Raw genomic sequence first — 13,794 nt, 5'->3', positions numbered from 1 at the left:
GGAAGTTCCACCTGAAGATGGAGAACTTCTTTACTTGCAGGTAACTGAGCACTGGGACGGATTGCCTAGAGAAGTTGTGGAGTGTCCCTCACTGGAGATATTCCAGAACCATGTGGACACAATCCTGTGCCATGTGTGCTCTGGGATGACCTTGCTTGAGCAGGAGACTGGACCAGGAAACCCACTGTGGTCCTTTCCAACCTGATCCAGTCTGTGATTCTACAAGTCTGAGAACTTGTTCCAGTACTTTACTCATTGCATTGTTTTCTTACACTTGGCTGGAATTTCTGTGGTGCAGCTTCTGACTTTTATATCGTTCTCATGGTGCATTCCCCTGAGAAAGGCTTTGTGCCAACTTCTGTGGAACCCATCCCAGGAAACTGAATGCAACATCGTGGAGCAAATCCTCCTAGATGCCATGCTAAGGCACATGGAAAAGAAAGAAATGGTTGGTGACAGCCAACATGGCCTCGCTAAGGGCAAATCACACTGAGAAATTTGGTGACCTTTTACACTAGGTAAAAGTGATGATGGATGAGGGAGGAGCAACAGGTGTCATCTGCGTGGACTTGTGCAAAGCATTTGACACTGTCCTGAGTGACATCCTTGCATCTAAACGGGAGAGCCATGGATTGGACAGATGGATAACTCAGTGGATAAGGAATCAGCTGGACAGTTGCAGTCTCAGAGTTGTGGCCAGCAGCTCGATTGTTGAGACCAGTGACAAGTGGTGTTCCTTGGGGTTGGAGTTGGAACCAGTGCTGTCAAACCTCTCTGGTGACATAGAAGGTGGGACCAAGGTCACCCTTGGTGGGTTTAATGACACCAGGCCATGGGGTGTGGTCAACATGTGGGAGGGAAGGGATGCCATCCAGAGGGACCTTGACAGCTGGAGAGGTGTGTTGCAATACGACACAAAATGAACGACACAGGCACGCTGAGATGTCCAAGGTGAAAAAAGGCTAGCTTATTTCTGGACCTCGATATTTATAGAATTCTAAATGTGACCGTGGATTGGAGCATGAAATTGCCACTTCTCCAACCACACTGGTCAAACTAACAGTTCATCAATTCTCTCTTCCTCTAGAAAGGAATGCAAAACAATCATTATTTACATGAAAGTGCATGAGAAACTCCATTACAAAAATGTAAACATCAGAAGGCTTAGAAGAACTTTAGAAGAACAGGGTGACAGAGGTGGGTCTGTGTAAGCCTCGTGACATTCAACAAGGCCAAGGAACAGATCCTGCACCTGGGTCAGCTGCACCCCAAGCACAAATACAGCCAGGGTGGAGAATGGATGGAGAACAGCCCTGAGCAGGACTTGGGGATGTTGGTTGGTGAGAAGCTCAGCATGACCTGGCAATGTGTGCTCACAGCCCAGAAAGCCAAACATGTCCTGGGCTGCATCAAAGGAGGTGACCAGCAGGTGAAGGGAGGGGATTCTCCCCTCCACTCTGCTCTGCTGACATCCCACCTGGAGTGCTGTGCCCAGCTCTGGAATCTGTAATATAAGAAGAACCTGGCTGTTGGAGTGGGTCCAGAGTAGTTCCACAAAGATGCTCAGAGGTTTGGAGCACCCTGAGAAGGCTGAAAGAATTGGAATTGTTCAGCCTGGAGAAGAGACGGCTCCAGGGAGACCTTATAGCACCTTCCAGTACTGGAATGGGGCCTACAAGAGAGCTGGAGAGGGACTTTTTACAAGGAACAGAACAAGAGGGAATGGCTTTGAACAGAGGATAGGTTTAAATTCAGAGAGCCATCAGTGCACTTTGTGAAGGCAGGACAAAAGTCTTTACGTTTTTCTCCACTTCCCATTGAAAAGGTATTGCTATAAAGCAAGGATTTATTTTAGGATTGTCATTGTGGAAAGTTACATTAAAATCACAAAACATTTACAATGGAAGTAGGTTTTCTCAGCAAGATACTGCAGGAGTGCTGAACTTGTGGCTCCAGTTTTGATAATGTGAGCACATGAAGGAGAACTTAAGGAAGATGAAGGGGTAGTGCCATCACTGAGTTCTCCCATTGTACACGGCTTGAAACTCCCTCACCGATGTAACAGGTCATGAAAAATCTGAGTTGGTCTTGGGTCCTTTTGTATTGCTATGCATATTCTAGCTGTCAAATACAGGTTGAACATCCGGAAGTCTAAGCTGGAGAAACCATAGCTTAAAGAATTAAGGAAACTGACAGTAAAATGGTAATAATTAGTGACTTATAGCCCTTGCAATTATCTCATACCAGATAGTGTGCAAGTGCCAGGCATTGTTGATACAAGCACCATTTTTTTAATAGAATGACATTTGATTTTTTAAATGCATTTAAATGCCAACCATCTTCACGCTGTGTGTGAGTCACGGTTTCAAGTGTGTAATTGTTTAGTCAATCTTCTGTTGCATTATTATTTTATCACGCTATGAGTTTGGGCTAAATAGTTCACATTGTATCATCATCTAACTAGAAACTTCTTTATACATTCACAGAATGGGCATTTATAAGCAAACATAATGAAGGCTCCACTGAAATCAATTTGATTGCATGTGCTTCAGAGTTGTTCTTCCCTCAGTATTATATAAACACTATTAGCAGATCCTTTAGAAAATTGATTTTCTGATCATCCAAGTGACAGGCCTGTTTGGAGCTATGCTGAAATGTATCTTTATCCTTAATCACGTTCCTGTGATTAAACTAAGGAGTTTTATGAGAACATGGCTGAACAGATGAGGATGTTTTTGGGTGTTGTTCTTTTAATCTCAATTTTTGATCACTTTTACACGTCGTTGGGTCCCTTCCCCTTGCCTCTTTTCTGCAACACAACTCCAGTGCTGCTTTATTGCTTCCCCTTGCTTTAGCCCTGCAAACACAGCTGTGTGGCTGAAGGCCATTTCACATATTCTGTGTGTGTGTCTTGGCCTTGGAGTTATTTCCTCCAAGTTCTGCCTGGCCTCTTTTTGGCCAAGAAAGAAAACTTGGGAAGGTCTTTAATGTGGTCATCCCTGCCTGATGCTGCCTGCATTAGAAGAGCCCCTGTTCCACTGCCCTGCCTCTTGCTGGTCCAGCTGGGCTCCTGCCGTGCCCCTGAAAGTCAGGAAGCACAGATCCAGCAGAATTTCTGCCTCCCACGGGCTCCTTTCTGAGACAGCTTCAGTAGAACCCCACTGCTGAGTGGGTAGTGGGGAATAAAAATGACGTGGGAAGGGGGAAAATGGAACTGTGGGAGGGAGGACTTCAGGGAGAAAGATGTGAAGGAAAGAGGAAATGAGAGGAAGAAAATCCATGTATGAGCAAGGGGACTAACAAGAGGGAGGATTGCTGTGTTCTCATTCTCATTTGGGAGGCAGTTATTTGAGCAGGAGAGGCTGCCTGAAGCCAGAAAGTATAGTTAATTCAGGTGGTGGATGTTTTTGGACAGCCCATGTTATGAGTCTTCTGTGTGGGTATGGTGTAATGTGTGACATGCTTGAACAGATTTTTTAGTGACAGAACCCAGATTCCTTTATGTGACTCCTGGGTTTTGGTGAAAGTGCATAAATTGCTACTCTTAGGAATGGAGAACACGGGAGAGGGGGGAAAAAGTATCAGCAGCAATGAGAGGAAAACTAAGGAGCGTGTGGGGGAAAGGAAGGTAATGCTTCTCCCAACCATGTATCAGCATAACAGAACTTTAAAATATCAAAATAATAACTTGTAGCAGTATGTAGGAGTCTTTGGAAGCTCAAGAAAAGAACAAATTGTATTATGATGATAAGGTTGGATACTTGCTTAGAGACAGCACCAGCCAGCTGGCCAGTCTCTCACTCATGACTTTTATCTACTGATACTGGAAAGAATCTTCTCTTTTGATCTCATTCTCTTACTGTCTTCTTTGGGGCAAATATTTTTTTTCTAATTGTACCTATTTTGGTACATTTTGCCATCTGTTTACTACCCTTTCCCTGCATTTATTCTGCAGAAACAGTCTGTTTATTCCTAACTTTGGATTATCAGCTTTGAGCTGTTAAGTAATAGAAAAAGTGCTTCAGTTCATTTTGAGAATTACTTATGAAGATGGAGCTTTGTGGCTGTAATGCATCTCTGTGTTTCTCCTTGCATATACTATAATTCTGATGAGAATTAAAAGATAAGAGGAAACATTGCATGGGAGCACACTGAATTTAAGGTGAGATAGAGATTATCTGTAATTTTGAGGAAAAATAAGGGCAGAAGAATAAACCCTCTCACCTCCATAGGCAGGCAGTTATCACAGAATAAACCAACTATTGGTCCACTGTAACCAGACCACCTTTCCTCCTCCCTTCTGCACCTGGCCAGCCTCTTGTACAGGTGTTTCACCAACTCATGTCTAGCCTGTCCCCAGTTTGGTGTGGAAAAAGCTGGATAGTGAAGAAATTGGCCTATGCAAGTATAGAGGCTCTGAGAAAGACATTGGAGTTGTTTAATTTCTTACTGTGTTTTCTTAGTTGATACGGAGTTTAGTATAAAGAGAAGCAAGGGCAAAGCAGTGCTATCTCTTGTGCTGAAAGCAGAGTTCTGCAGCCTCTCCTGGACGTGGATAGAAAATAACACTGCTTTCATCTCCCCCCCCGCTTGGTTGGGGGATCTGCAAACCAATTCATCTGCACTTGATATTCCCTGAATCAGAGCCACAGATCTGAGTTTGACACCTCAGCTTTAAAGCTTGGATCCAAACTCCCATCATTTCCTCTTGGCCCATTGAAGAGATCAAGACTAGGGGTGAGGTTTTGGCCTAAATTTATACTTGTGCTTGTTCAGTTTATCTGCAGATGTGGTCCTTGTTTACATCCTTTCCAGGACAGAAGAAAAAGCTGGTGCAAGAATCTGTACGACTTTGTTACGATGACCTTTGCTTTGATCAAGACACTGGAGCATCTCCCTTACAAGGGAAGGCTGAGGGAGCTGGGCCTGTTCAGCCTCAAGAAGGGATGACTGAGGGGGGACCTCATCAAATATCTGTCCGTATCTGAGGGAGGGTGCCAAGAGGACAGAGCCAGGCTCTTCTCAGTGGTGCCAGTCAATAGGACAAGTGGCAATGGGTAGAAACTGATGCACAGGAAGTTTAAGGGGACTATGAGGAAGAATTTCTTTCCTGTGCAGTGCCTGAGCACTGGAACAGAATGGCTGGAGGAGGTGTGGAGTGTCCCTGACTGGAGATATCCCAGAACCGTGTGGACACAATCCTGTGCCATGTGTGCTCTGGGATGACCCTGCTTGAGCAGGGAGGCTGAACACACTGGGGTCCCTTCCAACCTGACCCATTCTGTGATTCTGTGATGCCTTTTCTTAGTTTGATGAATGTGTGGCTGTGACTGGGAATCCTTTTCGTAGCAGATTGTTTGCTTTTCAAGTCCTGACCATCAAATCAAGTTAATATCTAACTAAGAAGTGACAGCATTCCCAGTAATGACACGTCAGTTTGATGTCACTGGTGCTCTGTGAATAACTGATCTTGGGGTTTTGGTGCTGAACTGAAGAGATCAGAAGCAGTTAGAGACTGAAATGTTTGAAAGGTTTTGATCTTGTTATCTGAATCAAAAACCTGTTTGTTTTATAAGGAATCCACATTAAATACTCCAGTGCATGTAGGAGGAGGAGACCATATGCATGAAGAGAATATTGGCGGCATACTTGTGTCAAAAGCACAAGGAGTGTGGGAGATTCTCTGTTCCCTGTTGCTGCAGAGATTCCACCTGTATTTCCCCCAGCCTACAATGATGCATAGATTTTGTGCCTTTGGGGCTGGTGGGAAACACTGTCAAATCCTCTGTAAGATTTTATTGGAAGAAAGAGAAGAGCACACGTACAAGTGCTTGGGAATGCCAACCATACCTGCTGCCTTTGGTTCAGACCCTGACAATAACTTCACCACTGACCCATGGAGTCTTCAGCCAACTGAGGTAGAAGAATAGTTTCTACCACACTGAATGTAATTACATGGAAATATTGCATGTCCACGTCCAAAAAAGCTTCCATTCTGTTCAGAACAATGTGATTTATTCACCAGTTTAGGTGCTAATTGAAAATGTGGTGTTGTTTTTTTTTTTCTTCTTATTGGTAGCAAGTGTTTGTGTCCCACTGAGGGGTGAATGGTGGAGTGTGTTTGATTCACAGAACACTGCTGGTTCCTGAACTGGTTCCCCGTTGTGAATGCAGTAAAAGTAAGGTGTAAAAAAAAAAAAAAAAGGAATAAAAGAAGAATCGTGACAACAAAATTATGAAATCCTTTGGGAGGGAAAGAAGGATGGCAGTCTGGACATACCTTAAAAATTCCTCCTCTGCTTGCAGTCTGTTTGGAAATGTGTTCTAGCTGCAGGGAGCAAAACTATTAACCTATTTAGAAACAGGCTCTGTACAGCTATATTAGCATCATCCCTCCTGCACAGCTTGCTGCTTGTCTTCCTTCTCTTAACAAAATGCACTTTAGATGTGCACAGCTGAATTTTGTCTGGCTGGATTTCAGCTGGTGTAGACTGGAAGACAGCGAGTGGGTATAAAGTTGTGATGAAAGCACAGGTCATCTCTGTCTGTGGTGAATCAGTGGGACATTTGTCTCTCTGCTGCAGGAGGGGGTTGACGTCTCAGTTTCAGGATGACTGGGGAAGATATTTCAGTATCTGTGGCGAGTGAGTGAAATCTGGGACCAGAGTCCTGTTGTTAGCCAGTAAAAACTGTTTCACCTTGCAGTTAGATGAAATTATTTTTAAAAGCCCATTTTATATGAGTTGTAGAAATCTGTCAATAGATGCTTGTCAAATCATCCTTCTGGAAACATTGTGTGCACAACAGAATTTTGCAGTTGCTGAGGGTTTTTTAGTGGTTTTGTCAAAATTAATAACGTGAGTTCTTTACATTCAGGAATCAGGTTGCTTTTCCAAACTGTGATGTGCAGTGTTGCTGTAATAGCTGGTACCATGGACATAGTAACTTTCCAATCAAGGCACTCAAAGCTTTGCACAGTGTGGTTGTATTCCTGAAGATAAATTTCTGTATTTTTTCACAACGTAGATGGAGTTTTTCATGCTTGTGCTAATAGGTGTGGACTGGTTTGGGTGACTTCCAAATAGTTATTCTCAATTCTTAGTGTTTTCCCCTGCACCTCATTGCAGGCTTGGAAATCTGATTTCGTGTAGCTGATGCAGTAATATTGCTTTTGTCCTTCTGTGTAGGGTTGGGGTGTTTTATAATTTTGTTACATTTTCACTTGCATGGTTTTTATCTATGCAGGGAAAAGTAGAGGTGTAAATATAGCAGTGCAGGCTGGCATGTTTGTGCACACATGCTCTCAGCAAAAGAGCCTTCCTCTATGGATTTTCATCAGTATTTACTTACAGCAGTACAGATAGACCTCTATATTTTCCCTGGTAGGTTTGGAAATAACTTTGAGTTGTGTTTGCAAAATGGAGATTATACATTTTTTAATTTGCATACTGGACTTTCAATTGGAAAATCCTTAGGATCTGGCCTAAATACTGCAGAAATTACACTAAGATTTCCATTACTTTAATTAGCTTAAGCTTCTAGTTAGAGCCTAAAAAGTTTAAATCATGTTGTCCTAAATCTAGCATCCTTTTACAGACAAAAGAACTTCAGTAAAGGGCTATAGACTGGATGCTCACGTGTTTGTGCAGCACTGGATAGAGCCACATTTTGGATTTCTGTGTGGAGGGTTGTTTGATGGTGGCAGCATGTGAAATTCAAGTTAAGTAGAGCAAGGAAATGCCATACAGTTGTTAGTGTGAAATCTGACAAATAGAACAATTTTCTATCCTTGAGTAACTCAAAACCATTTGCAACGTTAATCCAAAAAGGCTCTGCTTAAAGCAGTGTTCTGTTCTAGAGATGAACAACAGCACAATAATCAGGCAGAAGGGCATGGTTTCACTTCTCATGTTATTAGTGTACTGACAGTATTCTCTCTTTCCCTTAAAGTTTATATGGAGCAACAATCCAGAGGCTTTGGTTCTTCTGCCACTGATTCTGTAAATAATTTAATTTCTTTGAGCTTCATTTTTTCCTTTGTATAAAAAATGGAAACTATATTTTCCTTTGTTAAGACATTCATTGCCTTGGAGGTAGATTTATAACTGCAAAGCATTGTTGTTTATTATTGTTTAATTTTATTAATATGTGGTGAACTGTAATACTCAGAAAATGAAAGAGAAGAGAAGAAAGGAATACTTTCCATCTCACTTTTTTCTTTGCCCTTAATTTGGCTCTGTTGCTAAGGCTCTCATCAACACCAGCATGTCAGATCCACTGGTCTGGGAAGCTGCCGTGTTGCATAGAGAGGTATGATGAAAACCAAGACTATAGACTTCTTTCCTTTTTTAACAGGAGATGCTGAACAAATGGATATAGACAGGAAATACATCATGATAAAAAGCATAAAATATACTGGAATTTGAGGCAGGTCACCCCTCCATTCATACAATTTTGAAATATCTTTCATGCTTGGTAGCATTAAGCAGATAAATTCAACCGGAGAACAAAGAGGGATGAAGAACACCTCACAGATAAATTTCTTGTTCAGGTTCATTTCATATCATGATAAGAATTGGGTAGCAAAAAAACACATTCTCTCAATCTGTCACTTTGCTGTTGTCCCTGTTCTCTGTAGCTCTTTATGGGCTCCCTCACTCCCTCACATCCAGGCAGTGACTTATCTTCCCTTCCAGGTCCTTTTTCATTCCTCCCTGACTGACTCTTACCTGACTGACATTTTTTCAGTTGCTGCTTCTGCCCAACAAAATCCAGCCAAGTACCTCAGCCAATTTGCTCATGGTTCAGATACATTTTCCCAAAACAATTAACATCTCTGTGCATCTGTTGCTGGGCAGGCATGAAGTTTAGGAGCTCCTAATCCTGCTTCCCTTCTGTCCATGGGCTGCCTTGCAGTCAGCCTGTGAGCTGCAGGCCTGGGAGAGTGGAGGGGAGACAAATTGTCTGAAAGAACCATTAAAGACAATTCCTCCAATATGGGATGGCTGTGCCTTGACAGGGTGGTGGCAAGGAAGCATATGTTAGGTGTTACTGTTCTGTTCTGTGGTTGGTGTGGTTGTCAAGTTCTGTTTTATCTTAACTTTCCTGAGATGCCAGTAGGCAATAATATCCAATTTCTTTGCTGTCACTGCATTCACACCTACACCAACTTCACTGCCACCCTAAACCACCACATTCTCAATTAAAATATGTTTCTGTAGGAGCTCAGTGATTAAAAAGTATCTTCCCTAAAAATGAGATATCATAGCTAATTTCTAACATCAAGTGAAATTTTCATTTTGATGGGTACATAAGCACAAAAAGAAAGCAAGATTCATGTTTGGTCTTATGTGAATACTTCCTATTCAAAGCTGTTATGGTCTCTCTGATAAGCAGAGAGAGTACAGGCAATTAAAACAAATTTTATAAATATACTTGCAATTGAAACGTGTATTGTCATCACGATCTCATTGATGCATTATGTGTATAAATTGGGGCAAACTCCTTGCTGGCTTGTACTGGGAGTTTGGAGATTTGCAGATGGTGTGAATCACCAGAGACTGCAAGCAGTATTTTTATAGAACTTCAGTTTTATTAGGTAGAAAACACACACAAGTACACTTCTCTCACCAGGAAAAAACATGGCTCGGGCAGAGGCAGAACAAACTTCCTGCAGTGATTTGCAATGTGGATTCACAGGGAAAATTCCCCAAGACTGAAGGTAATGCAATATCCATTGTCCATTCAATCCCTGGCCTGTTTCTGCAGTAATTATAAAAAATATTGCTAAACATGATGCACTTTCTCTTTTCTTCATAGGGCTTTGCAAGTCAGCAGATAACTTGGTGTTTTGTTTTGTTTTGTTTTTTTTCTTCAAGTTCTTAAATAAATGTCAGATGATCCTTATTCTTTGTCTGTGAAGCTGAGTACAACGTTAATGTTTACTAACAGAAATAAATCTCTCCATTTTGTGAGAACCAGTCCCTAGTTTTCATGCTTCCATTTAGAAACATGTTTCCAAATTCTGTTCAGCTTTGTGACCAGGGGCTGGTCATTTTTCTTTGGAACAGTGTGTTTATTTTGTGGCCTTTGCAGAGATTGGGTTGCTGATGTCCATGCATGTGCATGATTTGTAGTCTTGATTGTCACCCTCCGTCAAATTAGATTGGATAGCTGAAATATAATTAACGCTTTATAAAATACATTCATTTACAGAGGTGAAACGATGTCATTTCTTATGAAGTACCCTGCCTGGGATCTATTTCATTGTCCCAAGGGGAGATGAGATTAACTGCTCAGCTCAAGATGCTGTGAGTGTGGCAGGTTCTGAGGTGAAACAGCCCCTAAGTGTGTCCAGGTGCTGTCCCAGAGCACTCAGCAGCTCTGCTCAGATGTGGGGGAATCAGGGTTATTGTATTTGCGGGGTGCCCTGTGGCAGGAAGCAATGATAAATCTGACTCCATGCTCTCAGAAGGCTAATTTATTATTTTATGGTACTATATTACATTAAAGAATACTATACTAAACTATACTAAGGAATACAGAAAGGATACTTACAGAAGGCTAAAAAGAGAATAATGAAAATGCCTGACTCTTTCCACAGCCTCGACACAGCTTGGCCCTGATTGACCAATAAGTCAAAAGAATTTACATGAAACCAATGAAACAACCACCTGTTGGTAAACAATCTCCAAAGGAGCAAAACACAGGAGAAGCAAATCAGAGAATTACTGTTTTCCTTTTTCTCTGAGGCTTCTCAGCTTCCCAGGAGCAAAATCCTGGGCAGAGGGATTTTTCAGAAAATATGACTTGTGACACAGGATGAGCTGCATCCAGCTCAAAAGGGAGCAGGCACGAGGTTGTTTCTCTTTCTGTGGTCAGAACACTGCAGCTCTCCTGAGAGCTCTGTGAAATTCTTCATGGAGACAAGTACTTGGTTATTTGGGGTTTGGATGGAAAAATGGCAGCTCCAGCCACTCAATGCCCCAGGCCATTAAACTGCCACAGAATGAGAGTTATAATTGAAAGAGGAAGATGCTTCCTAATTAATTATGCAAACACTGCTGCAGCACAGCCCAGCTGTATTTTCAGTAATATAATATAATTTGTTGCACAGTTACTCAGTGTGTTGTGAGCAACTGGTAATCTTAAGAAGCTACAGTTTTACTCAGTTGTGGCTTTAGATTTAGGACACCACATTGTAAGATCTAAAAACAATGAAGAAAAGCCCAACACACCCCACTCCCAACACAAAACAGAAGAAAACAATGCCCCCAAAATGCTTTGGGAATTTCTTTATATTGCTCTAATTCTGAGCCTGCCTACGCTTTATATTTTTTCACTGTAACTGAGAAATAGGAAACAGGAATGTGCTTTTTTCATAAATTAAAATAGGTATTTTCATGTCATCACTAGACTTCTGTTTCTGGAGATTTAACAAAATATAAAAATATTACGGAACTTTTTTTGAAATAAATTGAGGAGGATTTATTTTTGCCAGCCTCCTTCCGGAGAGACACTGAAACTTCTATTGAAGGGACTTTCCTCCAGTCATGTGTGCTTGAAACCAGACCTCTGTCTCTTTCAGGTGTGGCAGGAATGTCTCTTAACATTGTCATAACTTGCAGGCATCTCAAAAGTTTTTTCTGTGTGACTGTTGCATTTACACTTACTGGTTCTGTGAAAACCATCTGTCAGATGTGTTTCAGTGCACTTACGTATAATGCAAGCATAACATAAATTATGTGCCAGCAAATAAAGAGTGGGGGTTTGGCTACAGAGCTGGGAATGTTGGTGAACTTAAAAAAAAAGGAGAAAAAAAGAAGAAATATACAAGTAAACATAAATGTGCAGTATATTTGAGGCTAAGCTCTTCCATCCTTCCCCCTTTCTGTCGGTGCTGATGCTGATATCCAGTTGCAAAGAGACACCCAATTTTATGTGTGTCTGACTCACATCCCCATGTAACCCTCTTAGCAGTTGGTCCAGCTGGAGAATATGAAGACCTGTCCAAGAAATATTAAGTACAGAGGTGTCATGGGCCTTATTCTTCACAAATGTACTGCAAGCCCCTCACAGCTTCTCTTAGTTGCTCTTTTACCATTGCAGATCTAATTCCTAACTTGGAAAGATACTGCATCCGTAGGGAGAAATGCTTCACTTGTAATCACATCTTATAGTTCCCTTTGTGGTTTATTCTGCCACTTTGACTTGTCATAGTCGAATAAATTGAATTCTGTGGAGTGCTCTTGTAAAATGCCACACTTTTGATTTTTAAATGTGTTTCAGTGGGATGAATGCAGCATTAGAGCAGGATGTGGAGGGGTGCTGAAATTCATGGATTGTAGCTCTGGGTTTTATTCTCGAGCCTCTCACCATGTTATTGTGATTCAAGAACAGGCCATTTTCAGGTTTGCTGCTCCTGCCTTCCCTCTCTGTTAAATGAATGTGTTTTGGCTATGCAGCAGGTCTGTGCTGACACCCAGTTGGTTCCTTTCTGAACAGCCAGGCTGCAGGCACGCTGTTACACATCAAGGAATGGCTGTTGCACTCATCTACTAATTACCAGACCTGCTGCCTTGTACTTCCATCATCTTTTATTAAGAGTAGACACTTTAGGCTGTGAAGTGTCTAAAAAGGAATCACTGTTTTAACATCTGTTTATGTGGTGCCTGTCAGGGAGCTTTCCTTCCTTGGGTGAAGCAAGACAAAAGCAGCAGAAAAGGTATTACTAGAATGCAAACACAAAGTTAAGAATGTGCTTTGAGATCTTTGAATTACGTGTGCTGAGGATTATTACAGCTGTTTTCTTTCCAAGAAAAGAGTCTTCCAAGAAAATGCTAGCTCTTCAATAGGTCTAACTCAAGATCTTCCAAGAAAATGCTATCAAACTCTATTATTTTTATAGACAGTTTTTCTGCTGTACTTTAAAAGCACCAGTGATTACCAGGATGTCTCAATCCATCTGTTAATGGAGGAAACCAAAGGACCTGAGCAAAAGACATCTCTCCATTAATGAAGTCTGAAGTAAAGTTCTAAAACCTGCCAGAATTTAGGAAGGGCATGTTTGCTCTAGAGTGCTTTGCCTTTTGAGGAGTGTGCTGGTTAATGAATAGCAGCTTAATGGTGAAGCTGATACTAATTAAGAATTAATATCTGAGGTAGATTTAACAACTAATAAAAACAGGCTGTTTATGTACTAAACCTGGAACGTCATATCAGATGCATCTCTGTGTTTTAGGCAGCTATTTTTCTTTTTGTTTTTCCATCAAATTTGGAGATGTATTGGTTTGTGAAGTAGTTTTATGTCATGTGGAAATCGGAAAAAAGAAATCTTGCCGATATGAGGGAAGAAATATGGAAAGTAGCAGCACTGAAAAGGCTATAGATATGATTTTGCAGAGTGACAGATTAATGAGTTCTAGGTGTCATACGTGGGAGTATCCCGTGTTTTGTTTTAACTACTTCCTTCTAAAGGGAGTGTGTCAGGGAAGCTACTTTTCCATATTTTCCCTGGAAAGCAAGGAAGGCAGGCAATGCATGTGATTAGTCCCTTAAGGAAAATAAGTATTTAAAGGAGCATTCATTACAGGGCTTGAAAAAATTGTTTTTCAGATAATTGCCTTCGATGAGCTTCGGACAGACTTCAAGAGCCCTATCGACCAGTGCAACCCAGCCCATGCAGTGAGTACAGCCAGGGCCTGGGGGCTGGGGCTGCTCAGAAACGGGGAGCACTGAGCTGTTGGTGAAGGATGAGTGTGGAAATGAACAGGGAGTCTCTTGTGAAGTCAGCTG

General features: G+C 41.7%; 1 protein-coding gene across 3 annotated transcripts in view; it reads left to right on the top strand.

Annotated features, from left to right (window-relative positions):
- Positions 1–13,794, top strand: part of CNIH3 (cornichon family AMPA receptor auxiliary protein 3) — a 45,761-nt gene that overhangs the window by 7,767 nt on the left and 24,200 nt on the right. For 2 of the 3 annotated variants that reach the window (XM_038133348.1, XM_038133347.1), the window contains exon 2: positions 13,615–13,683. In XM_038133348.1, the coding sequence (XP_037989276.1) occupies positions 13,615–13,683 (69 nt within the window). Of the gene's footprint in view, positions 1–9,633; positions 9,722–13,614; positions 13,684–13,794 lie in introns of all 3 variants that reach the window. The other variant, XM_038133349.1, reaches the window with a different exon arrangement.

Source organism: Motacilla alba, chromosome 3, assembly GCF_015832195.1.
Source record: "Motacilla alba alba isolate MOTALB_02 chromosome 3, Motacilla_alba_V1.0_pri, whole genome shotgun sequence".
NCBI lineage: Eukaryota > Metazoa > Chordata > Aves > Passeriformes > Motacillidae > Motacilla > Motacilla alba.
Note: the sequence above shows the minus strand (reverse complement) of the source record. Positions and strands in the feature narration are given on the sequence as shown.